General features: G+C 38.9%; 1 protein-coding gene across 10 annotated transcripts; it reads left to right on the top strand.

Moving 5' to 3' along the window:
- The first annotated feature begins 12 nt into the window (after positions 1-12).
- On the top strand, positions 13-27,388 carry IMPA1 (inositol monophosphatase 1). Of its 10 annotated transcripts, none has more exons than XM_017962139.3 (9): positions 13-627; positions 3,840-3,902; positions 4,594-4,727; positions 6,146-6,250; positions 9,121-9,166; positions 11,385-11,493; positions 14,308-14,416; positions 24,499-24,650; positions 26,038-27,388. In XM_017962139.3, the coding sequence occupies exons 2-9, from the start codon at positions 3,840-3,842 to the stop codon at positions 26,151-26,153; spliced, it is 834 nt and encodes a 277-aa protein (XP_017817628.1). In that variant the 5' UTR covers positions 13-627; the 3' UTR covers positions 26,154-27,388. The 10 variants fall into 10 exon arrangements, with proteins under 10 accessions (XP_017817628.1, XP_017817626.1, XP_017817622.1 ...); XM_017962137.3 differs by having other exon boundaries at positions 3,837-3,902; XM_017962133.3 differs by having other exon boundaries at positions 3,816-3,902.
- Positions 27,389-27,736: the final 348 nt, after the last annotated feature.

Here is a 27,736-nt window from a genome sequence, read left to right as displayed (position 1 = left end):
ACTCCAACCAGGGCGACAAAAGTGAAATTCCGTCTCAAAAAAACAAAAAAACCGCACACAATTGATTGAAGCATAGTAAGTCCTCAATAAATAGTATGTAAGAAAATTATCAATAATTGGGCAGATGGTCCTGGTGATCAGTTATTTTTATTATTATTTTTTAATCTAGTATAGGTTTACCAGCTTTAGGTTAGCACCTAAAAACTGCACAATCGGAATCATATCTGCAATCTGGGTTTTGTCAAAATAGTACTATAGAGTAAATGGGAGAAAGAAGAAAGCAAGCTAAATGGGAAACTGTGAATGAATGGAGGATGAAAGAAGAAAACGGCAAAATAGAGAAGTAATTTTTAAAACTTGAGAGATGAAAAGGCAAGCAGGAGAAAAGAACCGGAAGCGATAAAGAAGAGGCAGTGTCTGATGCTCCAGCGTGGATCAGAACCCGGCCGGGCCTGGCAGAGGCTCGCAGGGCGCAGCTCGGGGCGGGGCCCAGCAAAGCAACCACGCCCCCTCAGGAACCGAGTTTTTAAAGGCGGAACTTCCTGTTGCGAGTAGCTCCTCTACCTCCGGAAGAGCCGAGCGTGATAACACCAGGCACAGAGCTAGCCGGACGTCCTCCAACCCAAGGTGAGACCGTTATTTTCCTCACGCTCCCCTCGCCACACCCTCCGGGTTCAGCGGGCGCTGTGTGTTTCCCGAGCGGCCTCTTCCCTCCGCAGGGGCGGGGGCGAGCGCTGTGCGCGGTAGGCGCCTAGGGCGGAGGCCGCCTTTGGGTGACCCCTGCCTGCCGCGTTATCCGGAGCTACCCTGGGCGACCAGGAACAGTTCCGACATTGGAGTAGCGGTTGGCTTACGCGACCTCACTTAACCTCTGTGGCGGCTTCTATAGAATAATTGCCCCTTTTCATGTCCCCAACTCTGAAAAGCTCCGAGAAACTTGGTGCATCCCCAGGCCGAGGTAGTCACTCTAAGTGATGGGGTAGCGCCCAGGTCCTGTGCTGCCGCAGTCGCGCTGCTGGGACAGGTGGCCTGGCTCCCACACTGGAAGGCTGTGACCAGGACTGAAACAGGAGAAACAGTTCAGGTGTTTATGGCTTTGGGAAAATGAAAGTGAGTAAACTACAGACCCTGCCCATCAATAAATATACTGTGATTTATAGAGATATGACTATATGTTATATATAACTATATAAAAAAAGATATATAAAATGTACTTATATACTTTATACATAGTATATAAATATTCTTATGTATAGTATATTTACTTATATATAGTATATAAATATATAGTGTGTATATATCTTAAGTGTGTGTGTGTATATATATACATATGGTTTTCATCCACCATTCCTGGCTCATAACTCCCATAGCCCTTGACAGGAATCTTGGCTCACCTTTCTGTCTTAGAACTGACCATGAAGAAATTCTCTGACCTACCTTGTCTGGTTGTAGATCTTAAGACCCCCATTTCAGTAGGGGTCTTGCCCCATATACAGGAGAAAGGAATGCTGGACAGAGGTCAAGATGAATCTGAAGACAGTCCTTGCTGGGTTTCCACAGTCAGTCTGCTCCATTTGGATCATACTGATTTTGTGGGATCACATTTCTACGCAGTTGTCAATCATGCCTATCCAACGATGTCCAGACTCAGAACCTCAGTTGCTGTCTGCTCAAGTAACTTACATGTTTCTATCTGCAGGCCATACCTGTGCGCTCAGGATCCATGATTTAGCTGCATAACTGACATCTTTTGATTTTACAGAGGCCTCTCATCTTCTGCTAATTAAACTCCTGATCTCTCAAACTCCTACCTATATCCCAAACTTGACTCTTTTTTTCTTGCTCCCTGTTTCAGTAGACTGTGACCATTATCCATACAGTTGCCAGAGTGGGAAATCTGGACTCTTCCTGTCCCTGGTACTCTGTAGCCAATCTGTTACTGATTTCCTCAAAACAGGTATCTCTTGACTCTCTTAACTTCTCTAACAGCAAAGCTTCCCTCCCAGGTTTCAGCCAATCATCAGGTATCCTCCCACCACTGCATCCTGAATGTAAATCTGCTAACCCTGTATCCACACCCATTTTCTACCCTTCTATTCAGTAGCCACAATGAAGTGATTCCTGAAGCCTCTTCAATCAGTGTCTTATCCGTAAGGCCCCCCTAGGGGATGATCCCCACTACCTCCCCAGCTTTATTCCTCCTGTTTCCCTTAGTCTGAGCTGTCACACTGAGGCCCTTCAGTTAGTCTTCATGCACCAGGCATCCTGCAGTTGAGTGAGTTCATGCGTGTTCACTTGTTCTTCTCCTCTTGGTTTAATCTTGTCTTCAGGGAAACCTGATCTGATGCCTAAGTCCAGGTGAAACCTCCCTTTTAGACGCTTCTCATTGCACTTCTCCTCCTTAACTTTTATTATTCCAGTTGTTATTTTGCATGTAGTCTTTAGTTTTTTATTAATATTGAGTCCCTCCTGGAAAGTGTGAACAGGACCTGATTTTCCTCCCCATGGTGCAGTGTATAGCATATAATAGGTATTCAGTAAACATCTATTGAAGGGTGAAGGACATAGTGACTTCTGGGTGGAGAATCCCTAGAAGAGACAGTAGCTTTTGAAATGGGTCCTGAAGAATTTGTAGAGTTACATTAGTGCTGTTAGAAGGCAGGAGTGTGAGAGGCTTGAGCTGTTTCTGGCAGGAAAGCAGGTACAGCTTGAGAACATCTAGTTCTGTTAAGACTAGTGGAGCAGAATGGGAGTAAGAGTGGGAAAAAAAAGTTTGGAAACTTCGTGAAGAACTTGAAGGAGTTGCTTATATGACTCACAGAGTGGCTTCCTTTAAAACAAAATTTTAAAAAATGTTTTATCAGGAAGAAAAAACAACAGGTAGAAATTTGGCGTGTGGGACTTTTGCCCTTCCTTTCCACTCCTGTCCTCTTTCCTATAATGTGGGCCCCAAGATGAATAGTCTTCAAGATGTAACTCTGTGTCTATTATTTTCTATTGGAAAGGAGACAAAATTAGGGTTGCTTTTTAAATGGTGCCACAGTTTTTAGTCTGACAGCTTAAAAAGCTTTACTGTGCTAGATGCAGACTTCAGAGTGTGATCAAGCCAGTGGTGAGTTATTTTAGTCTTCAGAAGTCAGTGGAAAGCTGGACAGTTTGGAACACGAATACATGTTCGGTTTTTTTTCCCCCTCTCTGAAACTCAGGGAAACAAATTTGCTTTTTTATTATTTTTTTGGTCCTGGAATTTTCCTTTCTCAGAATGTTATAATACAAAGAGCAATGGACTTTAAAATCGGAATTGAGTTCAAGTTCTGTGTCAGTTGTCTGTAATTTTGGGAAAATTATTTCTCATCTCTGAGCCTTAAGTTCTTCATCTTTACACGTAATTTTTTTTAGTACCTTTTGCTGTTTCCCTTCAAGGTTCTTTTTTAGTATTCCCAGTGTTCTTTCTCTTGTTTTCACTTTATTCTCCTCCCAAATATTATGCTAACTTTTAAAGTATTTCTTGCGTTGTTTCTTATCTATTCTCCAAACGAATGTTTTGGGTTTTTTTTTTAAAAAAAGTGTAATATGGTATGGACACACTGGGAAACAATTTCATAGAATAGTCTTTATTATGAAAATATTTTAATATAGAAATGAGGTAATTTAGGTGAGAAATGTTTTTTACTGGGTATAGGCATAAATCTTGGGAAAAACTCTAGGGCAGGGGGTGAATCCTGAAATGACAGTCTGTTTCTAATTAAGATGCTTTTGTGAACTAACTATTCTATAATTAAGAGTACTAAGACAGTTGTAACTACTTTGTACAGATATTTGTCAAATTTTTTCAGAAGATGGCTGATCCTTGGCAGGAATGCATGGATTATGCAGTAACTCTAGCAAGACGAGCTGGAGAGGTACGAGCTAAGATTTTGTCAGTTATAATGTGATTGGTGGGGACACTGTGTTGTTGCCTTGTTTTGTTTGTTTTGGTTTGGTTTCTTTTTTTGAAACGGTCTTGCTTGTCACCCAAGCTGGAATGTAGTGGCGGGATCATGGCTCACTCCAGTCTCAACTTCCCAGGCTTGGGCTCAAGCAGTCCTCCCACTTCAGCCTCCTGAGTAGCTGGGACTGCAGCAGGCATGAGCCACCATGTCCAGCTACTTTTCATTTTTTAAATTTTTGTTTGGAGATGAGGGTCCAGGCTGGTCTTGAATTCCTGGACCACCTTGGTCTCCCAAAGTGCTGGGATTACATGTGTGAACCACCACACCCAGCCTGCCTTGTTAAATAAAATACATACTTTGATCAATCTACATTTATTTTCATTTTACTAAATACTTGAAATAGAGCGTATACCCTGATTTTATATGATCAAATTTTCTGTGATGACAGTTGTGAATCTAAAATAAGATGTAAGATTATATAATTTTTGTTTTTAGAAAGACGTAACTATTAAAGGCTTATTTTATAGATGTAAGATATTTTTAAGAATGTCTTTAAAGAATATTATTTAAGACAGATTGAATGTCTTAAACCATTTATGTATTTTTATCTGTTTGTTTAAAATTATGCCTTTTCTATTTGCTTACCAAAACCTCTTTTTAGGTAGTTTGTGAAGCTCTAAAAAATGAAATGAATGTTATGCTGAAAAGTTCTCCAGTTGATTTGGTAACTGCTACAGACCAAAAAGTTGAAAAAATGCTTATCTCTTCCATAAAGGAAAAGTATCCATCTCACAGGTATTTTGATTTATTCTGTACAGGAAATGTTTATTATCTCACCTTTGGGGTTCTGCATATGAGAGTAGCTTGACTACATGGGTCTTGCTAAGGTCTTCCATGAAGTTACAGTCAAAGTGTTGGTCAGAGCTGCAGTCAACTGAAGGTTGGACTGGAACTCAAGGATCCATTCAGTCATGTGATTGTTGGCAGATGTCAGTTCCTGGGGGAGTTGTCTGCTGGTAGCTTCTCTCAGTTCCTGACCATGTAGCCTCTTTACAGAGTAACTCACAACGTGGAAGCTGACATCTAGTCCGGTGCAGGTGGCACAGGGAGGGAGAAACAGTCTGAACCAGATGCAAATTAGAGGGGCATTTTGTGAACAAGTCTCCAAAGTTTTGTATACTGTCACTTACACTTTATTGGTTAGAAACAAGTATCTGTGCATAGCTCACACTCAAGGAAGGGATATTAGGCTCTGCCTCTTGAAGGGAGGAGAATATTAGAGAGTGTCTGGACCTTTTTTTAGTCAGAGTCTCGCTCTGTCACGCAGGCTGGAGTGCAGTGGTGCGATCTCGCCTCACTGCAACCTCCGCCTCCCAGGTTCAAGTGATTCTCCTTCCTCAACCTCCTGAGTAGCTGGGATTACAGGCACGCACCACCATGCCTGGCTTATTTTTGTATTTTTAATAGAGACAGGGTTTCACCGTGTTGGTCAGGCTGGTCTCGAACTCCTGACCTCATGATCTGCCCGCCTCAGCCTCCCAAAGTGTTGGGATTACAGACATGAGCCACCATACCTGGCCCCTATTTTAAACATCATTACATTTCCTTAATGATTTCTCGTCTGCTGCAAATGTGTGTGTGGACGCACCTTACCCTGGTATAACATCTTAGAATTTGAATTTTGAAATTTTTCTGCGGGAAAGAAATTAAAACTTCCTTACATTTATCAGTCTTTACCTGAAGGAAGAAGAAGCAACAATAGAAAAGTGTAGGGTACAGACTTTTGCTATGTTTTTTTGTTTGTTTGTTTGTTTGTTTTTGTTTGTTTTCCTGAGACAGAGTCTCGCTCAGTTACCCAGGCTGGAGTGCAGTGGCGCAATCTCAGCTCCCTACAACCTCCACCTGCCAGGCTAAAGCCATTCTCCTGCCTCAGCCTTCCAAGTTGCTGGGATTACAGGTGCCTGCCACCATGCCTGGCTAATTTTTGTAGTTTTAGTAGAGACAGGGTTTCACCACGTTGGCCAGGCTGGTCTTGAACTTCTGCCTCAGGTGATCTGCCCGCCCCAGCCTCCCAGAGTGCTGAGATTGCAGGCGTGAACCCCCACGCCTGGCCTGCTATGTTTTATAGTACTCTGTGTAGCTAAGGAAATGTTATGATTTGGAAATTGTTGAAATCAATGTAAAGATTAAAAGTTTGTCCTGCTTGCTTTTAGTTTCATTGGTGAGGAATCTGTGGCAGCTGGGGAAAAAAGTATCTTAACCAACAACCCCACATGGATCATTGACCCTATTGATGGAACAACTAACTTTGTACATAGGTATGTTTTTAAATTTCTAATATAATTACTCTTTGCATATTAACTGGATTGACCTGTAGATACTCTGTTTAGGAACATGTACACTTTAGAAAATTGTATACTTTGTTTATGCTTCTTTATTCTAATAAAGTGTATATAAAATGTAATAGTGGAGCAAAATGTATTATGCAGACTTATCAGATATGGAGGAGGTAAAGAAATATTAATGTGATCTTGTCCTGTGGTGCCAAGTGCCCTGTTCACCATTCTTTTTCCCACTGTTGGCACTATCTAAAAAGGGAAGCAAACAACATTGCTGCTTTGAGAGTGGGAAGGGCACTTTGCCCTGAATGCCATTTTCTGTTCTTTGAGTGGCACATACCATAGATTTATATGGATCTACTAATATGGATCTATTAGTAGTAACTATGTAAAAATATGTTTTGTTTGTTTCTGTTTTGTTTTTTGAGATGGAGTTTCGCTCTTGTTGGCCAGGCTGGGATGCAATGGCACAGTCTCGGCTCACTGCAACCTCCACCTCCCAGGTTCAAGCAGTTCTCCTGCCTCAGCCTCCTAAGTAGGTGGGGTTACAGGCACCTGCCACCACGCCCAACTAATTTTTCTATTTTTAGTAGAGGCGGGGTTTCACCAGGTTGCCCAGGCTGGTCGTGAACTCCTGACCTCAGGTGATCACCTGCCTCAGCCTCCCAAAGTGCTGGGATTACAAGCGTGAGCCACTGCACCTGGCCAAAAATATGTTTTCAAAAAATAAAAATAAATTTTAAAAATTTAAACTATGTTTAAAAAAAATGTATTTTAGTAAAACTAATGCAGTCACTCTTGGAGAGTGTTGTCGACATAGAATGAGTTCAGTCCAGGAGTGAAAAGCAGGGTTAAAAAGTGCAGGGGAGGCCCCTCCCCTTAGCCCTTAGGGGGATGGGGTTGGGGCCGGGACCAGCAAAAAAAAAAAAAAAAATTGCTTGGGCGTTAGGATCAATAGACTTGCATTCTGGTGCTTTTTTGGTGGCTTTTTCACCTTAGGCAAGTTAGTTAACCTTTCTAGGCCACAGTATTAAAAAACATTTATAAAAAGGCCATATTAATAGTACTTGCCTCGTAGAATTGCAACTCAACTCTACGAATAGTACATTCATATAAGAACTTAGTATAGTGCCTGGCACAGAGTAAGTATATGATATTACTAGAAGAAAGCCTGATGGAATTGCCCGTGAGAGTTAAAATTATAGTAGCTGCTTCTGGTGGGATTACATATAGATGTCATATTTGAAGTTCCCATGTAGTCATACACATCTGTACTATATATACAATCCTTGAAGTCTACAAAGCTAAGGTTTAGAATCTATATGTGATAGAATGTTGTATCTTTTAAATGTGGAAAGATGCTAATATATTTTCACAGAAGAGAAGACTGTACAATACACTGTGTATCGTATCTTATTTTTGTTAAAAACTTTATTACATATTTAAAAGTTTTTATTTTCAATAGCTTTAGTTTCAATAGTTGAACCTTGATCTTGTCTATTTCCTTGATCTTAATTGTCTTGTGAGTCAGCAGTTACAACCTGTGTTCAGACTATCATGCAGCTATGGAAAAATTTTGGCTCAAAGTCTACTTTTCAGAGGCCAAGCCTAAAGTTTGCTGTTGGAGTAGAGACAAGTGACAGTCATTTATTTTGTGCAGTGCAGTATTTGTGTTTATCATGATCTAGGACATAGGGGAAAAAAAATCACAGGCCAGGCGCAGTGGCTCATGCCTGTAATCCCAGCACTTTGGGAAGCTGAGGCCGGTGGATCACCTGAGGTCGGGAGTTCGAGACCAGCCTGACCAATATGGAGAAACCCTGTCTCTACTAAAAATACAAAATTAGCTGAGTGTGGTGGCACGTGCTTGTAATCCCAGCTACTTGGGAGGCTGAGGCAGGAGAATCACTTGAACCTGGGAGGTGGAGGTTGCAGTGAGCTGAGATCATGCCTTTGCACTCCAGCCTGGGCAACAAGAGCTAAACTTCGTCTCCAGAAAAAAAAAAAAAAGATAAAAGAAAGAAAGAAAAAGAAAAAATCACTAAAATATATGCTTTTTAACCAAATCGATTTAAAAGTTTTTACAGTTTTCTTTTTTAACCAAATTGATTTAAAAGTTTTTACAATTTTGGCTTTTTTTTTTTTAAAGGGGGACAGCGTCTCTGTCACCCAGGCTGGCGTGCAATGTCATGATTACGGCTCACTGCAGCCTTCACCTTCTCGGCTCAAGGGATCCTTCTGCCTCAGCCTAATGGGGAAGCTTGGACTATAGGCATGCACCACCACACTCAGATAATTTTGTAATTTTTTTTTGTAGAGACAGGATCTTGCCATGTTGACCAGCCAGGCTGGTCTCAAACTCCTGGGCTCAAGTGATCCTCCTGCCTTGGCCTCCTAAATTAGTGCTGGGAGAAGTGAGCCACTGTGTGCGGCCATGAAAAAATATTTTTACATAGCTACTATATTCATAGAATTTGACCTTCAAAAGATAGAAAACGTGGTGCAAAATGCCCTTCGCACTTCTATTTCGGGTTTCCCAGGATCCATCTCTGGAGATGACCACTGTTAGGAGTTTCTTGTGAATCCTTTCAGAGATGTTTCATGCCTGTAGAAGCGTCCTGTGTGAACGTGTGTGTGTGTGGGTATGTGTGTATAATACCTCCACTTTGTCCTGTTTACAAAGGGGTGTATACTGTACAAACTGTTCTGCATCTTAGATTTTGTGGGGAGTGGAGATGAGACTTCTTATAGGAAAAATTTTAAGAACACTTATATTATGAAAAGATTAATTTTATTAGCAAAAGTTCTATGTTGGTTAATTTGTGTTTTGTCCTTTTTTTTAAAAAAAGATTTCCTTTTGTAGCTGTTTCAATTGGCTTTGCTGTAAATAAAAAGGTATGTTTTTTTAAACGTATATTTGATTATATGCTTTGCTCTCATTTTCTGAGAAAAAGTAAATGTGTTTTCATAATAAATTCAGGTTTGTCTATATATTTGATTTATATAACTGCATTATTTTGAATATAAGCTACAGGACTGTTAAAATTTTCATGGTACATTTCCATTGAATAAAATTTAATGTATTCTAAGAAGCAGGAGTTGTAAGGAGAAAATATACACAAGTAACTGAAATACAACTCAGTATTTAGTAACCATTATATATGTGATAGAGTCAGATGGGATAGCAGTTGATACGTGATCCAAAATGCTTCGTGGAAGAGGTGAGATTTGAGCTGGGAATGCTTTAGTAGGTGTTAGTGAAGAAATACGTTTAGAAACCAGCAAGTAGCAGGGGCCAAAGCATAGCTGGAGTAGAATAAAACACATAGCTATAGCATTTCCTTGCATTTGGCTACTTAGTTGGTCTACACTGAAGAGTGGTTACTAACATTTTACCTACCTATCTTCAAGGAACTTTTCATAATGTAAAATCAACATGTATAAAAGCAGTTATAACATTTCTGAACGTAAAACACAAATTAGACAAATGACAGCTTAGCCCCAGGGTTGTATTAATTAGTGAGAATGTCCAGAAGAAGCTAAGTGAGCATTCAGTATATAATCAGCTCTGGGCTATGTGCTGGCCCTGCCATTGAACTCACAGCTCAGCACAAAGTTAGATGTGTGAACAGGTAAGATGATATGTGGTGGAACCGTGAAAAAAAATACTGTGGGAACACATGATGTCACCAGTTCTTCTGAGAGTGGGTTGGTAAAATCTTCATAACAGCAGGGGTCTTAGAAATTGGTCACGTGAGTCGGCCCTTAGAAAACTAGGGGTTTTCCAGATTGGTGGCAGGGGGGTGGGAGTGGGTGGGAAGAGAAAAGCGTTTTAATCAGAAAGAACAGCTTGGAGAAATTGAAGACCATGATATGTGTGGGGAATGGTGAGATGTTCATGGAGAGGGAAGTGCTCCAAGTGGCCAGGACAGAGGTTAGTTTGGCCTTACTGTGAGGCACTGTGGCCAGTCCATGCAAGAAAATTGTTTTTGTTTCTAGGTAGTTGGGAACCAGTAGAGGTTTTGAAGTGGAAAGTGACAGATAATTCTAGCAATGTAGAGATTATACTGGGGTGTGGGTGATTCTGAACTAAGTATAGGCAGTGAGAATAGCCAAGGAAATGCAAAATTGGGAAGTATTTTTAAGATTAAATATGAAAGAGATTTATGGGGAAGGAATGGGAGGTGATCAGGCAATGAGTGATTTTGTCTTTGAAATTCTGCAAGACTAAGTTTGGAACCATAGGTTCTTCCCCCGATTATGAGGTTGATGGGAGCCAAAATGAATTTGTGGACTGGAAAGAACCAACCTGTGTGAATATGGAGAGCTAAAAGGGAAATTGAAGCAATGGGAGAAGGAAGAAAAAAGCCTGAGGTGCCTAACTTTTCAGGGTGAGGCAGAAAAGAATGTTCTAAAGTCATAACTCTGAGACGAATTAGTAGGTGAGGTAGAACTAAGAGAATAATGCTGGGAACATGAAGGTAGTAAATTAAGTATTGAATAAGTGTTGAGCCAGCAGGCTCCAATTCGTCAGACAAGGCATTTGAGGCAATAAACAAAGTTTGTTTATATTCTCTGTGGTACTTTCAGAAGAATGAGTGATTTGGGCAGAAGCCACATTGTAATATATTAAGAGGAGAATAAGAGATGCAAAGTTACTCATTGGCAGCGAAGGGAAAAGGGTAGAATAACATTTCAAAAGTTTTGTAAGGAGGAGAGAAATTTAATGAGAAGGTATAAGAAGAAAAATCCAAGAGACGAGGGAATCAGCTGATGGAGCAGTTTTTGAGAGAATGTATGTGAGGGTAGGAGTCCTAACACCGGAGAAGTGTTCACTTGGAAAATAGGAAAGCCCTGTCTTCTGAGGCAGGAGGAAGAGAGGTAAGGTGGGTGTTCTTAGATCTGGACTTGGATGGGAGGAGAGTCAAGGATATCAGTTCTGGTGACCTCTTTCTCTTAATTAGTCTGGAAATTAACATTTTAAGTATCCCACAGTTTAGCCATTTCAGTCCATTGTTATTAGTCGGTATACCAGCTTCTCTTGTTATTTTCTTAGAAAAAAGTATATGAAAAATACTTAGGTTTGGTAAAGGAAACTTGATTTCCTCTGCAGATAGAATTTGGAGTTGTGTACAGCTGTGTGGAAGACAAGATGTACACTGCCAGAAAAGGAAAAGGTGCCTTTTGTAATGGTCAAAAACTACAAGTTTCACAACAAGAAGGTAGGGTTAATTCCAATTTTTGGTGCTATTCATATTGTGTACTCAATATTTTATTGTTTTCTAATGTTCACCTGTGGAATTCTCTAAGTGTTAACTGATTCATAAATTGTGTTTATTATCTCTTTATTCTTTTTTACTTCAGTTTTGAATGTGGAGTAGAAGTAGGGAAAGAAATGTAATTGAGCAAACACTTCAGGCTCAACATTATATTTTGTGATAGAGATAGGAAGATGATTAAGACTGGCTTCCGATTGTGAACCCTAAATATCTGAGACAGGTCTCAATCGGTTTAGAAGTTTATTTTGCCAAGGTTAAGGATGCACTCATGACACAGCCTCAGGAGGTCCTGACGACATGTGCCCAAGGTGATTGGGATACAGTTTGCTTTTATACATTTTAGGGAGTCATGAAACATCAATATGTGTAAGATGTACATAAAGGCAGGACAACTAGAAGTGGGGAAGGGGGCGGTGTTCAGGTTATAGATAGATAAATGACAAATGATTACATTCTTTTAAGTCTGTAATCAGCCTTTAAATACACAGTTGAGTCTGGCTCAGTGAATCTGCATTTTTACATAAACAATAGGGCAGAGGAAGCAATCAGATATGAATTTGTCTCAGGTGAGCAGAGGGATGACTTTCTGTCCCACACCTGTGAAGATAAGCTATCAGTCTACATTGCCAGGGCAAAATTCAGCCAGAACTGTTTTAGGGTAAAGATCTTGAGGTCCACAAGGAATTTCCTTGTGGGGAAATTGTAAGGGAGGTATGTAGCTCTTTTGCCTTTGTAGGTGTCTTATTTAGGAATTAAATGGGAGGCAGGATTGCCTGACACAGTTCCCAGCTTGACTTTTCCCTTGGCTTAGTGATTTTTGGGTCCTCAGATTTATTTTCCTTTCACACTGTCCTTGTAGAGTTCATGGTTTATGTTTTATCTACTACATCTAAAATTCTTTATAGAATTCTTCTGATCTGATGCCTCTAGGACCAATTACTACAAAGTAAATGGGGGGGAAAAAAGCCCATTAAAGCTGGGAGTCACTGAAAATGAGACATATATTTTATATGAGCCAAATGGCAATTTAAGTTCTTCCTTCTCTATTACATCTGTCGGCCTCAAAAAAGGAAGCACAGGCAAAATTAATGTAGAGAGTTTATTTGGGCCCAAGTTGAGGACTGCAGCCCAGGACACACTTCTAGATTACCTTGGAGTGTGCTCCAGAGAACTTAGCAGAGGCTCAGGTTTTTAAAGAAAAAGGGACACACTGGGAGAGGGGATGATTAGAAAAGTTGTACTTCAGAAATTCTCATTTGTTTACAGAAATAACATTGCTTAGTGATTGGCTATACACTGTTGAATTATAGGGTGTATGGCATTTTATGGCTGCTTGGCATCAATGAGTCTAGAGCCCCCATAGCAAGCGGCTTCAAGTGGTAATTATTTAACTCCAGGGGAGTGAGACTGTGTGCTGGTATATTTTAAATGCCTCTTTGGGCTTGATAATTTAAAGGTACTGGCATTCTGCAGATTAAAACTTTTCTTTTTCTTTATCACAGCTTACTGAAGTTTTGAGTTACTGTTCTTCCATAAACCACATCAAACATTTTCCACAGTTTGCACTTTGAGATTCTTTTCAGTGCAGCAAGAACTTAAAAGTACTTGCAAAACAATTTGAGTTTAGAATCTTTTTAGGCTTTTATACTTTTTCCCCTCAATCAAACACTTAATTTAAGAGCAGATTTTTAGGCTGTTTCCTTTTTATTAAAATCTAAGACCCCATGAAATGGAGGATGCATTCTTATTTTTCTAGATGTCAACATGTGAGAAAATACAAATCTTAGACCTGAAGAAATATGGTAGCTTTCATAGAAACAACTCTTTTCCTTTGCATAGTCGTTCTTCACTTTACAAAGTACTAAATTATGTAACCCTTTTTTTTTTTTTTTTTTCCTCTGAGACAGAGTCTTGCTCTGTCACCCAGGCTGGAGTGCAGTAGAGTGATCTCGGATCACTGCAACCTCCGCTCTTGGGTTTAAGCTATTCTCCTGTCTCAGCCGCTGGAATAGCTGGAATTACAGGTGCGCGCCACTCTGCCCAACTAATTTTTTGTATTTTTAGTAGAGACGGGGTTTCACTATGTTGGACAGGCTGGTCTCGAACTCCTGACCTCGTGATCTGCCCACCTCCGCCTCCCAAAGTGCTGGGATTACAGGTGTGAACCACTGTACCCAGCCCTAAATTATGTAACTATTAGAAGTAGTACAACAGTTACAGAAATGCTCAAACACAGCCACAGCTGGTGAACATACATCTCAACTGGTGAGAGGAGGTGAGATGTGGGGTGTTTGGTGTGTCCTGAGCTTCAAATGGAAAACCTTGGATAACCTGTCAGTCTTGTAAATGGATGTCAGAGAATTTTACTTTTGTTGTAAAGTAAAATTTTTACTTTTACTGTAATTTTACTGTAATTTGTTTTCTTTCAAATCTATACATAAATCCCTTATTGAATTTAATCTCTCCTTTTTCCTTTTTAAATATTTAAGGCATTTGCTGTTTCCCACTAAAGATATTGTGTATGCAGGCAAATTGGTTACATTATATACTTTTTCAGGAAGGGCCTAAGCAGCTGGACTCTGATGCTTGTAAAAAGGATCACTTGGGGATAATTAATTAATCAGTATTTTATTATTTAAACGCTTATAAAGAAACACGATAAAACAAGGAAGAGGGATACAAATGCCTTCTTCTGAGTTACAAGTGTCAGATACTTTCCCGAATTCTAAATATTGAAACGTAACTCTTTCTTTTTAGATATTACCAAATCACTCTTGGTGACTGAGTTGGGCTCTTCCAGAACACCAGAGACTGTAAGAATTGTTCTTTCTAATATGGAAAAACTTTTTTGCATTCCTGTTCATGGGTAAGCTCTTTACCATTATTCTCTCTTTCTCTCTCTGTATACATGTGTACGTGCATACACACACCTTTTTTTTTTCCTGTACCATTTTAGAATGAATTATATTCATCATGGTTTCTGAAGAATAGGGAGATTCTGTTCCATAACCATGAAAACATTGATTTCATAAATATACTTTTTATCTAATTTGTCATCCATAGTCAGTTTTGTCAGTTAATCTGCTAATGTTTTCTATAGATTTGCCTTCCAACAGAGTAGGATTCAGTCTAGAGTCAGCATTATTACTTTTAGTTGTCGTGTCTCCTTAGCCTTATTTGATCTGGAACATTTCCACAGCCTATGAAATTACTTCCTTTAAGTTTTCAAATTATTTGCATAGAAGTCTGTAAGATAGACTCTTGTAATTAATTTCTGGCTTCTCTATATCAGTGGTTATTTCCCCTTTGTCACTTATTTTGTCTATTTGTGCGTTTTTCCTTGTTTTTTCTCAAAGAATCAGGATTTTAACTTTAGATGGTTTTTTCTTTTCTGCACAATTATTTTCATCCTCGTGCTTTCTTTTGGTTTACTTTGTTTCCTTTTTTTTCCTTTTTGATTAGAAAATTTATTTTAATTCCTTTATGTTTATTGATGTAGGTATTTAGGCTATGAATTTTCATCTCATCACTGTTTTCATTATATCCCATAAATACTGATGCTTATTTTCATTATAATTATTTTTCATGAATTCTGTAATTTGCTTGTATTTCCTCTTTTACTGAAGAGTTATATTAAATTTTCACAACGCGAGTCTGTCTTAGTCCATTTTCTGTTGCTCACAATACCTGAAACTGGGTAATGTATATGTATAATGAAAAGGAATTTATTTCTTACAGTTATAGAGGCTCAGAAGTCCGAGGTCAAGGGGCTGCATCTGATGAGGGCCTTCTTGCTGGTGGGGATTCTTTGTAGAGTCCTGAGGCAGCACACAATGTGACATGGTGGGGCTGAGCATACTAGCTCAGGTTTTTGTTCTTCTTATGAAGCCACCAGTCCTAGTCCTATGATAACTCATTAATCTATTAACCTATGAGTGGATTAATCCATTCATGAGGGCATAGCCCTCTTAAGGACCCCACCTCTCAGTACGGCTAGATTGGGGGTTAAGTTTCAACATGAGTTTTGGAGGGAACAAACATTCAAACCACAGCATTCCACCCCTGACATTCCCCAGATTTGTCTTTTTCCATACAAATACACTCATTCCATCCCAGTGTCCCAAAGTCTTCACTTGTTCTATCACGAACTTAAAAGTTTAAAGTCCAGAGTCTCATTTGTGAGCCTGTGAAATCAAAACAAGCTATCTGCTTCAAAGATACAATAGTGACACAGGCATGAGACAAACATTCCCATTCCGAAAGGGAAAATTAGGCAAAAAGAAAGAACAGGCTGTATGCAGGTCCACAACCCAGCAGGGCAGACATGAAATCTTAAAGCTGAAGAATAATCACTTTTGACTGCATGTACCACCTCATGGAGACACTGGGGGTCGAGGGCTGGGTAAAGGCCCCTGGCAGCCCTGCCCCTGTGGCTTTGCAGGGTGTAACCCATATGGCTACTGGCATGGGTTGGAGTCCAGTGCCTGAAACTTTCCAAGGTGTACCTTGCATGCTGCTGGTGACTCCACAGTTCTGAGGCCCAGGTGGTGGTCCTGCTTTCATGGCTCCACTAGTCAGGCATTACCCTGTTGGAGACTCTCTGTGGTGTGGTGGCCTTACTTCCTGGGCTCTACTAGGCTTTACCTTGGTGGAGATTCTCTGCTACCAGTAACCCCACAGTTCCACTGTGGCTCTGCCCTTCAGACAAGTCTCTTCCTGGGCTCCCAGGCTTCCGAGGACAATCTTTGAGACCAAGTGGAGGCTTTCCAGCTCTTCCTTTATGCAAGCTTGCAGAATTAGTATCTTGCTGCTAACATTTACAACTTATACCTTGTAGAGATGTGGCATAAGCCACACCTAGGGTCACTTGACCTTGGCTGGGGTGCAGGGAGCACAGTCTAGGGTGGCCCTGGGCAACCAGCATTGGAGAGTATCTCAGGCCTATTCCGTGAAACCATTCTGCGCTCTTCTGGGCCTGTAAAGGGAGGGGCAGCCTTGAAGATCTCTTAAATGCCTTCAGGTCCTTTCTTTCATTGTCTTTAGAAATAAACCTGGCTCCCGTGTAGCTGTGCTAATCTGTTTAGCAAATGGTTCCTGGCTAACTCTTGGTTTCCTCCTTTGAACATACCTTTTCACTCTTTACTTGGCCAGGCTAAGAGCTTTCCAAATTTTTTTGCTCTGCTTCCTTTCTTTTTGGTTGTTTGTTTGTTTGCTTTGCTTTTTGGAGATGGGATCACACTCTGTTGCCCAGGGTGGATTGCAGTGGTGCAGTTATAGCTCACTGCAGACTCACCTCCTGGGCTCAAGCAGTCCTCCCACTTCAGCCTCCCAAGTAGCTGGGACCACAGGTTTGCATCACCACATCCAGTTAATTTTTGTATTTTTGGTATTTTGTGTAGAAATGGGGTTTTGCCATGCTACCCAGGCTGATCTCCAACTCCTGGGCTCAAGCAATGTGCCCAAGTTGGCTTCCCAAAATGCTGGGATGATAGGTGTGAGCCACTGCATCTGGCCACTCTGCTTCCCCTTTAGTTATAAATTTGTCTTTAAATTACTCCTTTGCTTGCAAATCTCAGCAAAGTGGCCAAAAGCAACCATGAAGCTACTTCTATAATTTGTTTAGAAATTTCTTCTGCCAGATACCCTAATTCATTACTCTCAAGTTTAGGCTTTCAAGAAACCCTCAGTCAGCTGGCTGCGTTGGCTCACACCTGTAATCCCAGCACTTTGGGAGGCCAAGACGGGTGGATCACGAGATCAGGAGATGGAGACCATCCTGGCTAACATGGTGAAACCCTGTCTCTACTAAAAATACAAAAAATTAGCCAGGTGTGGTGGTGGGCGCCTGTAGTCCCAGCCACTCGGGAGGTGGAGGCAGGAGAATGGCGTGAACCTGGGAGGCAAAGCTTGCAGTGAGCCGAGATCATGCCACTGCTCTCCAGCCTGGGCGACAGAGCGAGACTCCGTCTCAAAAAAAAAAAGAAACCCTCAGTCATGGACACAGTTCAGACAAGTTCTTTGCCAGTTTATAACCAGGATGGCCTTTCCTCCAGGATCCAATACCTTATTCCTCAGTTTTATCTGAGACCTCATCAGAATACTGTTCCTATTTCTATCAGCATTCTGGTCAGAGCCACTTAACCCAATCTCTAAGGCATTCCAAACTTCCCTGGCCTTGTCCTCTAAGCCCTCACCAAAATTTTCCTTAATGCTTCATTCACGGAAATGCAGGCATTTTCTAGCCTGCTCCTCTGAATTCCTCTATCTTCTACTATTACTCATTTCAAAGTTGTTTCTGCATTTTCAAATATTTGTTATCAGCATCACCCCACCCTTAACCTATAAGCCATGAACCTAGAAGGCAAAGCCCTCATAACCTAATACCTCTTAAAAGGCACCCCCACCAATACTGCCACATTGGGGATTAAGTTTCAACATGTGTTTTGGAGGGGACAAACATTCAACCATAGCAGATACCTTTTTGGTTTTTTAAAAATTTCATCTTTAATCTCTAGTTTTATTACATTATAACAATTCTGCTTTCTGAAACCTGATGTTTTCTTTGTGCCCTATTCTGTGATCAATTTTTATAAGTTTCATATGCACTGAAAAATAGTAAAATTCCTTATTTCCAGGGTATAACATTCAATATATAGCCAAAAGATTTACTTAATTAATTTTTTTTTTTTTGGGTCTATTTGCCCTGTCTTATACTGAGAGTCTCTGATGTATCAGTCTTTTATTATTAGTGTGTTTCTCTGTATTTCTCCTTGCAACTCTTTTATTTTATGTAGGTGGAAGCTATGTTATTTGATGTCTTTTTATAATAGTTACATACTTAGTTTATTGTATACTTTTTATGTATTCTTTGCCTTGTTTCATGCTTTTGTGCTTGAATTTTACTTTGACATCAGAATTGCAATTCCTGCTTTTTTTTTTTTTTTTTTGGAGACAGAGTCTCGCTCTGTCACCCAGGCTGGAGTGTAGTGGTACAATCTCGGTTCACTGCAACCTCCGCCTCCCAAGTTCAAGCAGTTCTCCTACCTCAGCCTCCTGAGTAGCTGGAATTACAGGTATGCATCACCATGCCCGGCTTTTGTGTTTTTAGTAAAGACGGGGTTTCACCGTGTTGGCCAGGCTGGTCTGGAACTCCTGACCTCAAGTGATCCACCCACCTCTGCCTCCCAGAGTGTTGGGATTACAGGCGTTAGCCACTGTGCCCAGCCCCTGCTTTCTTACTTTTCCTGTTTGCCTGATAAATCTTTGTCCACCCTTTTAGTTTTAGTCCTTTGAACCACTGCATTTGAAGTGTGCCTGTTGTATACAGCATTGCATGGAATTTCACTTTATAAGTCAATTTGAAATCTTTTTAACAGATAGGTTAGGCCTATTAATTTATTGATATGACTGCTTTTGTCTGAATTCTGTTGTATTATTGTGTGTTATAATTACTGTCTGTATGATGTTATAGTTACTGTGTTCATTTGATGTGCCTTCTCTGCCTCTTTTAAAATTTCTTTTTGTGTTTATAAAGATTATGTTTTATTCCAGCAGGTTTCTTTTGTAATAAAACTTTTATAGTACTTTTAATATTCTTTTCTTACTTAACTATTTACTTTCTAGAATGTTTTGGCTTCACCTACTGCCTATGTAACAGTCTCCCAGTCCCCTTTTCTCTCTCTTTATCCCAGTTTTAAAGTTGCATTCTGTCTACTTTGCCAGAACATATTATATTTACATATTCTTCAACCCATGACCCCGCTCTTTGATCCTAGTTCTTCATTTGACGTTATAAAATGCTCGCAGTCCTTTTGTGAAGTGTTCCAGCCACCTTTTTAATTGGATGAAGTTCATCCTTTAGTAGATTCCTTGGGGGATATGTGCACAGTTTTCCCTGAGTTTGGGTATTTTCCAAAATGCTTTTCTGTGGCCTTGAGACTTGAAGGACAGCTTGGCTGGGTATAGTATCCTTAATGAAAGTATAAATTTCTTGAAAATGTTCTTTCACTGTTGCCTTGCTTTCTATATTGTTTTTGAGAAATCGAATGCAAATCTAATTTTTCTTGGCTTTTATCTTTTAACTGGAGGCTGTTTTTTTTCCCCCCCTTAATTGTTGGCTAACAGTTTTTAAAGGATGTATCTTAGAATTGCTCGTTCTGGGTCAGTTATCTGTTTCAGTATATAGGCTCATGTCTTTTTAATTTCTAGGAAGTTTCCTTAAGATACAGTTTAAGTACTCGTGCACTTCTGTTTTTTTCTTTAAAGACACCAGTAGGAATGCTCCATCTCCTTTGTGTCTTCATTTCAGCCATTTTCTCTGTTTCTTTTTACTTCTTTCTTTTATTGCTTTTCCTAATTTCTCTTTATTAAGTTTTCTTTTCATCTGTTCTTTTATTGGCACCTTGTAATTTATTCTTCATTCCTGACATAGTTTTGTCTTTTATTTGCCCCCCCCCCCCCCATTTCTTTCCTGAGTTCAGCCATCTTGTTTTATGTATGTATTTTGGTCCATTTCTGCTCTTAGTTTCTATATCGCTGATGTAACTTTTTTTTCAGTATTCACAAGTTTTTGTTTGAAAGTATTTAATTCGGATTGGATTGATATTCATTTTATTCCCCTTCATTGTTGGTTTTGGGGGAGAGACTTTACAACAAAAAGAAAAAACAAAACCATTTTATTAACAGCATCTGATGTTTTGCAGTAGTTTTGTGTGAATGTGGTCTACTTTTTTCTACTTTCACTTCATTTTGTGATTAGGGTTCCTGCTTTCCAAATATCTTATTTTGCCAGTTGTGCCCTCCTGTGCGTTTTCTTTTATGAATATCTACTGGTTGTAGATAGAGTTGGCTTGTCTTTTGTTTATCATTCATTTCTGCAGGATCCTTAAGTTTTCACTCTTAGTTCCTACTTTTCCTTCACTTGTTTCCAAGGAGTACCATCTCTGCTATCTTACCTGATTCTCCTTCAGAATCACAGCTTCTCTGAGGCTGCCTGGTCAGGTTCTGCATGTTTTCTAGCCCCTTACCTGTAGCCAGGACTATGAATTACCAAGTGCTGATCTGTGCTCAGTGTTTCTGTTTTTGTGTTTATTGTCTCACTGACTCTTTTCTGAGGGTGGTTTTGTCTTTGTTCCCTGTGGGTCCTCTGCTCCTCCCTGTTCTTCCTCACAAAGTCTTTTCTGCCTTCTCTCCCCTACTCTGTGTATCTTTGGGCCTCCGGTGCTCTGTTAGAATGTATATGTTTGTTTTTCTTCTACTTAGATGTAGTTTGAGAGTTTGTGTTTCCTGATTTCTAACTGATGGAATGGGTCCTACGGGTTTTATTTTTCCTCCTGGTTGATTTCATTTTATTATTTTCCAGGAGATGTATAGGGAGTTCCAAATTGGCATGCCATTATTATTCTCCAAACCTCAGAGTCCCTCTATAATGACAGTTTAATAAATGAAGAAATTAAAAGGAAATATTTATCCTTACTTTTATCCTTAAATCTTCAAGAAAAGCTAAAGGTTTGAGGTCTGTCACTTTAGTACAGTTAACACTATCTTATTTTTTATTTATTTATTTTTTTTGAGACGGAGTCTCGCTCTGTCACCAGGCTGGAGTGCAGTGGCGCAAGCTCGGCTCACTGCAACCTCTGCCTCGGGGGTTCAAGTGATTCTTCTGCTTCAGTCTCCAGAGTAGCTGGAACTACAGGTGCCCACCACCACGCCCAGCTAATTTTTTGTATTTTTAGTAGAGACGGGGTTTCATCATGTTAGTCAGGATGGTCTCGATCTCTTGACCTTGTAATTCACTTGCCTCGGCCTCCCAGAGTGCTGGGATTACAGGCGTGAGCCACCGCACCCGGCCATTAAATATTATTTCTTTGACCATAGTTGTTTATATGAGAAATCATAAAAATCCTTTATTAAACAAAATATGGTGATTGTGAATAACAGCAGGTAATATTTTCACCATCTAATATTTCTATCTTTTTCTTTGTGAAAATATCACTGAGTTACAAGAGTCTTAGAACTGATCAAAGATATCTAATAATCCAGCCTTATTTTGTAGATGAGTTGACTGAGGTTCAAGTAGGTGATGTGGCTGCTTGAGATGGCACAGCTGGATGGAAGTATGACTAGAATCCTGGCTCCCAGATCATTTCTCTTTCTTCAATATTGCACTTCTCTTAGGAGTCAGACTCTTCAAAATATAGTGGACTATGTACAAACTAATTATGTACTATACATATGTGGTCTATATAGTAATGAGTAAAGTAAAAGAGAGTCTCTGTCAAATAGCTACAGAACCTCCCAGAATGATGCCCTTGAGGGAAAGGCAATAAACTTGCTGCTACACTGTGCTGTCTTGAAGCAAGGACTGTAACCACAGGCTATAAAAAGGTTATCTTACTCATAAAAAAACTGCAAGAGGTTTACAACTTTAACCTTTAATTTTGCTGTTGGCTGAAATAAAAACTAATTTTTACTTCAGATTTTTTTCAAAAGTATAACCAGGAAAATATTACTAAGAAGTACTAACTTACTGATTGCTTTTATAATCTTTTGCATTCAGCTGATTCTTCAGTTTTGCAATGGGATTTCAGAATTACTTATACAAAACAATTAAACTAAAGAGAGTTATAATCTGAATGAATGCTTTAAACAAGCAGAAACAGTCTAATAAGTTCCTAAGAACCAACATTTATGAGGCAAAGTACATTATTCTGAATCCATTTCCTTTGTTTAATTTTCAGGAATTCATGCAGATGAAATCCACTATGTATGGTATATGATCTGACATTATGGTTTAGAGAATAATTTTATCATAAAATTAGCTATTTTTATTATGGACATTTTATATGCTAGGCACTCTGCTAGGTGCTATCTTATATTAGCTGTACTCATTACAAATATTAGCTGTAGTCATTACTACATTTGTCTAAAATACATTGGAATCTTTATTTGATGACATGACATGGAAGCAAACTCAAATCTTTGTGACATCAAACGTAATCCTTTTTATAATATACCATGTTAGCTATATAGGTGGACCACAGCTGTATAGGAGGACCACATAAGATAAGATTCAGAATACATAGTGCAGAATCTACACCGTAGTCTTAATTACCTGGTAATTAAGTAATCTGTTTAGTAATCCTTTCATCATATTTTCCATAAAAGAATATTCTCTTGCTGATTGCAAGACCACTTGCTTGAGATCCCATGATGCTCATTAGAAGTGACGGAAGCACCACTAGTAGGTATCACTGTTTTTCGGCTAGCCTAGGATTCTGTATCTGAATAGAATACCAGGGAATTAATTATGAAAGACCTTGGTATTTGCATTCTATGATATGAGATATCAAATATCACATATCTCATGTGAGAAGTGGGGAAATGCACTTTTCTTTATAACTAAAAAACTGCCACTAAAGTTAATTTGATTTTATTTATCTGGGAAACAAACATCTGTGGAAATTTGGTGCACTTACTAGTACTTTCTCAGATTTGATGTGCTTCAAAAACATATGACGGAAAACATGCCAAATCAATGACATCATGTTATTCTAATCCTTTTTAAAATTTCTTTGGCATAAAGGATGTACTTAGGTGCAATTTTTTTGTTTTTATTTTTGAGATATAAAACAAATGCCACATTAGTCATCAGTTTCCCATGTTTTTAAATAAACTGTGAAAGATCTCATTGAACAGAACTCACTCCCTTATTACCATCGCTTTAAACAGTTGCAGAAAGAATTTGTGTAAAAACCACTTGAAAGTAACTAGCAGACATGATGATGTTTGTCTTCTAAATACACATTTCAGTGTGTATGTCTTTAATAAAAGGGACATTGTGTAACATAGCCACAGTACAATGATAAAAGGGAATTAACATGGATACATAATCTAATATAAAGACTTTATTCAAATTTTGAACATTTTAATCCAACGTCCAGTCTAGAGTCATGGATTGCATTTAGTTGTCATTTCTCATCAATTTCCTTTAATTTAGAACTTGCTTAGTCTTTGTCTTTTATGACCTTGACGTTTTTCAGAGGTATAGGCCAGTTATTTTGCAGTCTGTCTCTTGAATTTGAATTTGTCTAGTTTCCTAATGATTATGTTTGGATCATGGATTTTTGGCAGGAATGCCACAAAAGTAATGTTCTGTCCTTCTCAGTGCATTTTCTCAGGCACATTTCTTTTTGTCCCATTTTGAACGATAATAACTTGGATCACTTGGTAATGGTAGACCATTGTAAAGATGCTATTTTTATATTGTACTTATTGTGTATCTTGTGGAGAGACACTTTGACACTCTGTAAATAACAGACTTTCACCCATTAATTTTAACATTGATGATTCTTTACTGAATAAATTATTGCTACAATTGCTATCAAGTGTAGTCATATTCAACTTAACTTGAATTCAAGGAAGAGGTGCTATGATAGGGCAAACCTACAGTAATTTTCCACGGCAGGGTTAGGTCTGTGCAGAGCCTGGCATGCTGTTGTTGCTTTAGGCACATGTATGACGCACACCCAGTTGAGAATGACCCGTATCATGATATTTTACACCTCCTAGAGACTATTTGCATTGTGGGTATGTGTATATGTGTGTAAAATAATATAAGCTTTAGTAGCTGGATTTAGACAACTATTAATATACTTGCATTTCATTATTGTAGAATTAACCATTATCTTTATTTTTTATGAAAAATTATTGTTTTAATGTTTATCTTATTAAAGTATTGCTTTGTGAGGGTTTTGTGATTTATATAATATACCATGATAATTAGATTTATACATATTTTTATTTTACAATTAGATATCACCTCTTAAAATCTTTATCCTCTAGACTGTTCCAAGTTTCTTCAGTTGACACTTAAAGTGAAGTTAAGGAGGAATATCTTACTTGCATGGATTATTTTTTCCAATTTTATTTCTAAATTCTATTTGTTAGGATCCGGAGTGTTGGAACAGCAGCTGTTAATATGTGCCTTGTGGCAACTGGTGGAGCAGATGCATATTATGAAATGGGAATTCACTGTTGGGATGTTGCAGGAGCTGGCATTATTGTTACTGAAGCTGGTGGCGTACTAATGGATGTTACAGGTAGAATTATGGAGAGTGAAGCAGATCTCCACACATCTGTTATACTTTTCTCCATATGTAAAATTTAAAAAACTTTTTGATATATGTTATACTGCAGCTTTTGAAGCAGAAACAAGCTATGTAATTGTGTGCAAAATCAAAATAAACTTTAGGAGATAGAGGTAAGGATAAGAGGTAATGGTAATGTGAGACTTACAATGATAAATGGCTAATCCTTTTCTAGTGTGAGTTTCAGGTACTCCTGAAAGGCTGTAGAAAAAGCCTAGACCAAGTTTGTCCAACCTGCAGCCCATGGGCCACATGTGGTTCAGGATGGCTTTGAATGCTGCCCAACACAACTTTGTAAACTTTCTTAAAACATAATGAGTTTTCTTGCGATTTAAAATTTATTTTTAGCTCATCAGCCGTCATTAGTGCTAGTGTATGTTATGTGTGACTCAAGACAATTCTTATTCTTCCAGTGTGGCCCAGGGAAACCAAAATATTGGACACCCTTGGCCCAGACAGTCACTGAGTCTGAGGCTTATACCCAGAGCTCTTTGAAGGTGACAATGGTGATAGTTGATGATGGACTTCCTCCACCATCACTTTCTGTGTTGAGACTAGAGAAATTAAATAATTGCTTTCAACTGATCGTGAAAATTTTAAACTGAAGGGTGAATCTGGGTTGAAAGAATTGACCAGTGATCTGGGAGAAAGGCAACAAAGAAATAAGGAATTGGGAAGGTCAGTGGTATGAAAATCCATTGGATTCACATTTTCTGTCGTCCATAGATTCTTTTTTTTTTTTTTTTTTTTTTTTTTTGAGATGGAGTCTCGCTCTGTCATGCAGGCTGGAGTGCAGTGGTGCAATCTCGGCTCACTGCAAGCTCGCTCCACCTCCCAAGTTCACGCCATTCTCCTGCCTCAGCCTCCCAGGTAGCTGGGACTACAGGTGCCCGCCACCACACCCAGCTAATTTTTTTTTTTTGTATTTTTAGTGGAGACGGGGTTTCACCATGTTAGCCAGGATGGTCTCGATCTCCTGACGTCGTGATCCACCCACCTCGGCCTCCCAAAGTACTGGGATTACAGGCATGAGCCACTGCTCCCGGCCCTGTCCATAGATTCTTAAACAATAAAGAGGTAATAAGAATGCACAAAAATAGAGAAAATATGACATTTTCTAACTGGTATGACTTCATTATTTACTCAAAAATTATGCTTAGAAACTTAGTTATATATTGTCTAAGCTTATACGTTGTAGAAATGTAACAGAGTAGATTTTTGATTAAGAAAACTGAAAGTATTAAAATGTTATGTGACCATAGTACATATTGCTATACTTGTTTTATATGAATTATTTTTGTACCAGATAAAACTATTTTTCATACTTGTTTGCTCTTAGGTGGACCATTTGATTTGATGTCACGAAGAGTAATTGCTGCAAATAATAGAATATTAGCAGAAAGGATAGCCAAAGAAATTCAGGTTATACCTTTGCAACGAGACGATGAAGATTAATTACGGCAGCCTCATAGTCAATCCCAGTTGCTTTTCCCCAGACTTGATGACTCATCGATGGATATGTGTTTTGGATGTATGATATGCTTGGTTTAGATTCCCTTTGACCAGGTTAAAAATTTGGAACTTGTTCCTTATTTTACTCTGACTAGGTTTGCAAGAATTGACATAATGTTTGTTTCACTGATTTAAAACATTTTGCACTTAAGGATGTACTTTAGAAAACATACCCAGGAAGTACAGTTGATAAATATAATATCAACTGAAATAGTCAATTAGCAATTTTGTGTTTCTAAATATCTATGGTCCCCTGAAATTTTGACTTACTATATAGGTGCAGAGACACCCGCTTAGAAAGTTAAATGTTCAGAAAAACATTTCTCTTTAGTTTCAAAAACCATATATAATTAAATTTGTAAGGACATACTGAGTACCCTAGGCCAACATTTTTTTCTTTGCAGAGAACCTTTTGTGTTTTATTCTTCAGTGTTCATATAGCACCTGGCCCATTATATGTCTGGGCAACTAAAAACAAACATTGTGAGAATGAATATTTTTAAGGTAGTAATTCCTAGTTATAATAGATACATAAAGTAATGAACTCAGCATTCTGTATTTTTGCTTTAGGTTTGAAATAAAAATTATCTAGTTAAATTTTTTATGTTTCACATTACCATGCCATCAGATAGCATTGCTTATTGTGGGCATTTCTGCAGTGAATACATTTTCCAAAACAGTTAAATTGTCAGTTTGGATTTGCTTTAAAGTCCTGTATAAGAGAGAAGAAACTATTTCTATAATACAAAGCACTCTCATCAGATATCTGACATAATTAGATATAATATAACATTTTACTAAGTTCAGTAGGTGTTTATACTGATTTGATTGTGCTGGCAAATATACTGTATTGTTAATATTGAACTATTTATTTTTCTCTTAGTCTTGTTAGTTAATTAACTTCATTGCCGCTGGATTCTCTTCAGCCTTTAAAAATATTTCTTAGTGGTCATTGCTCTGCAGAACTCAAATAGAAAATTGTACTGGTTCATAGATATCTTTAAAGGGTTAATTTATTGTTCAGCCTTATCCCTTGGCATGTGAACAGACTACTAGACTTATTGTAGGTTCACATGAGCTTTGTGTTGTAAAATGAAAAGTGCTTCTATAAAGTTTTCAAGGTAGGGAGTGATTTTATTGTTGTTTATATCTAATATATTAAAGATGTGTGATACTAAGGTTTAAGTGCTATAATTACTATGTTTGTACTGTTGATCACATGTACTTAAAACATCTGATACTGTATTCTTGGCTGGACGTGGTGGCTCACACCTATGATCCCAGCACTTTGGGAGGCAGATGCAGGTGGATCACAAGGTCAGGAGATCGAGACCATCCTGGCTAACACGGTGAAACCCTGTCTCTACTAAAAATACAAAAAATTAGCTGGGCATGGAGGCGGGTGCTTGTAGTCCCAGCTACTTGGGAAGCTGAGGCAGGAGAATGGCATAAACCCAGGAGGGGCCGGGCGCGGTGGCTCAAGCCTGTAATCCCAGCACTTTGGGAGGCCGAGGCGGGTGGATCAC

This window comes from Papio anubis, chromosome 8 (assembly GCF_008728515.1).
Source record: "Papio anubis isolate 15944 chromosome 8, Panubis1.0, whole genome shotgun sequence".
Classification (NCBI taxonomy): domain Eukaryota; kingdom Metazoa; phylum Chordata; class Mammalia; order Primates; family Cercopithecidae; genus Papio; species Papio anubis.
This window is presented reverse-complemented; position numbering and strand designations above follow the sequence as displayed.

Coding starts and splice junctions, on each gene's coding strand:
- IMPA1 (XM_017962130.3), top strand. Junction 3,903..4,593: donor TAGCAAGACGAGCTGGAGAG/GTACGAGCTAAG, acceptor ACCTCTTTTTAG/GTAGTTTGTGAAGCTCTAAA. Junction 11,494..14,307: donor ACAAGTTTCACAACAAGAAG/GTAGGGTTAATT, acceptor CTTTCTTTTTAG/ATATTACCAAATCACTCTTG.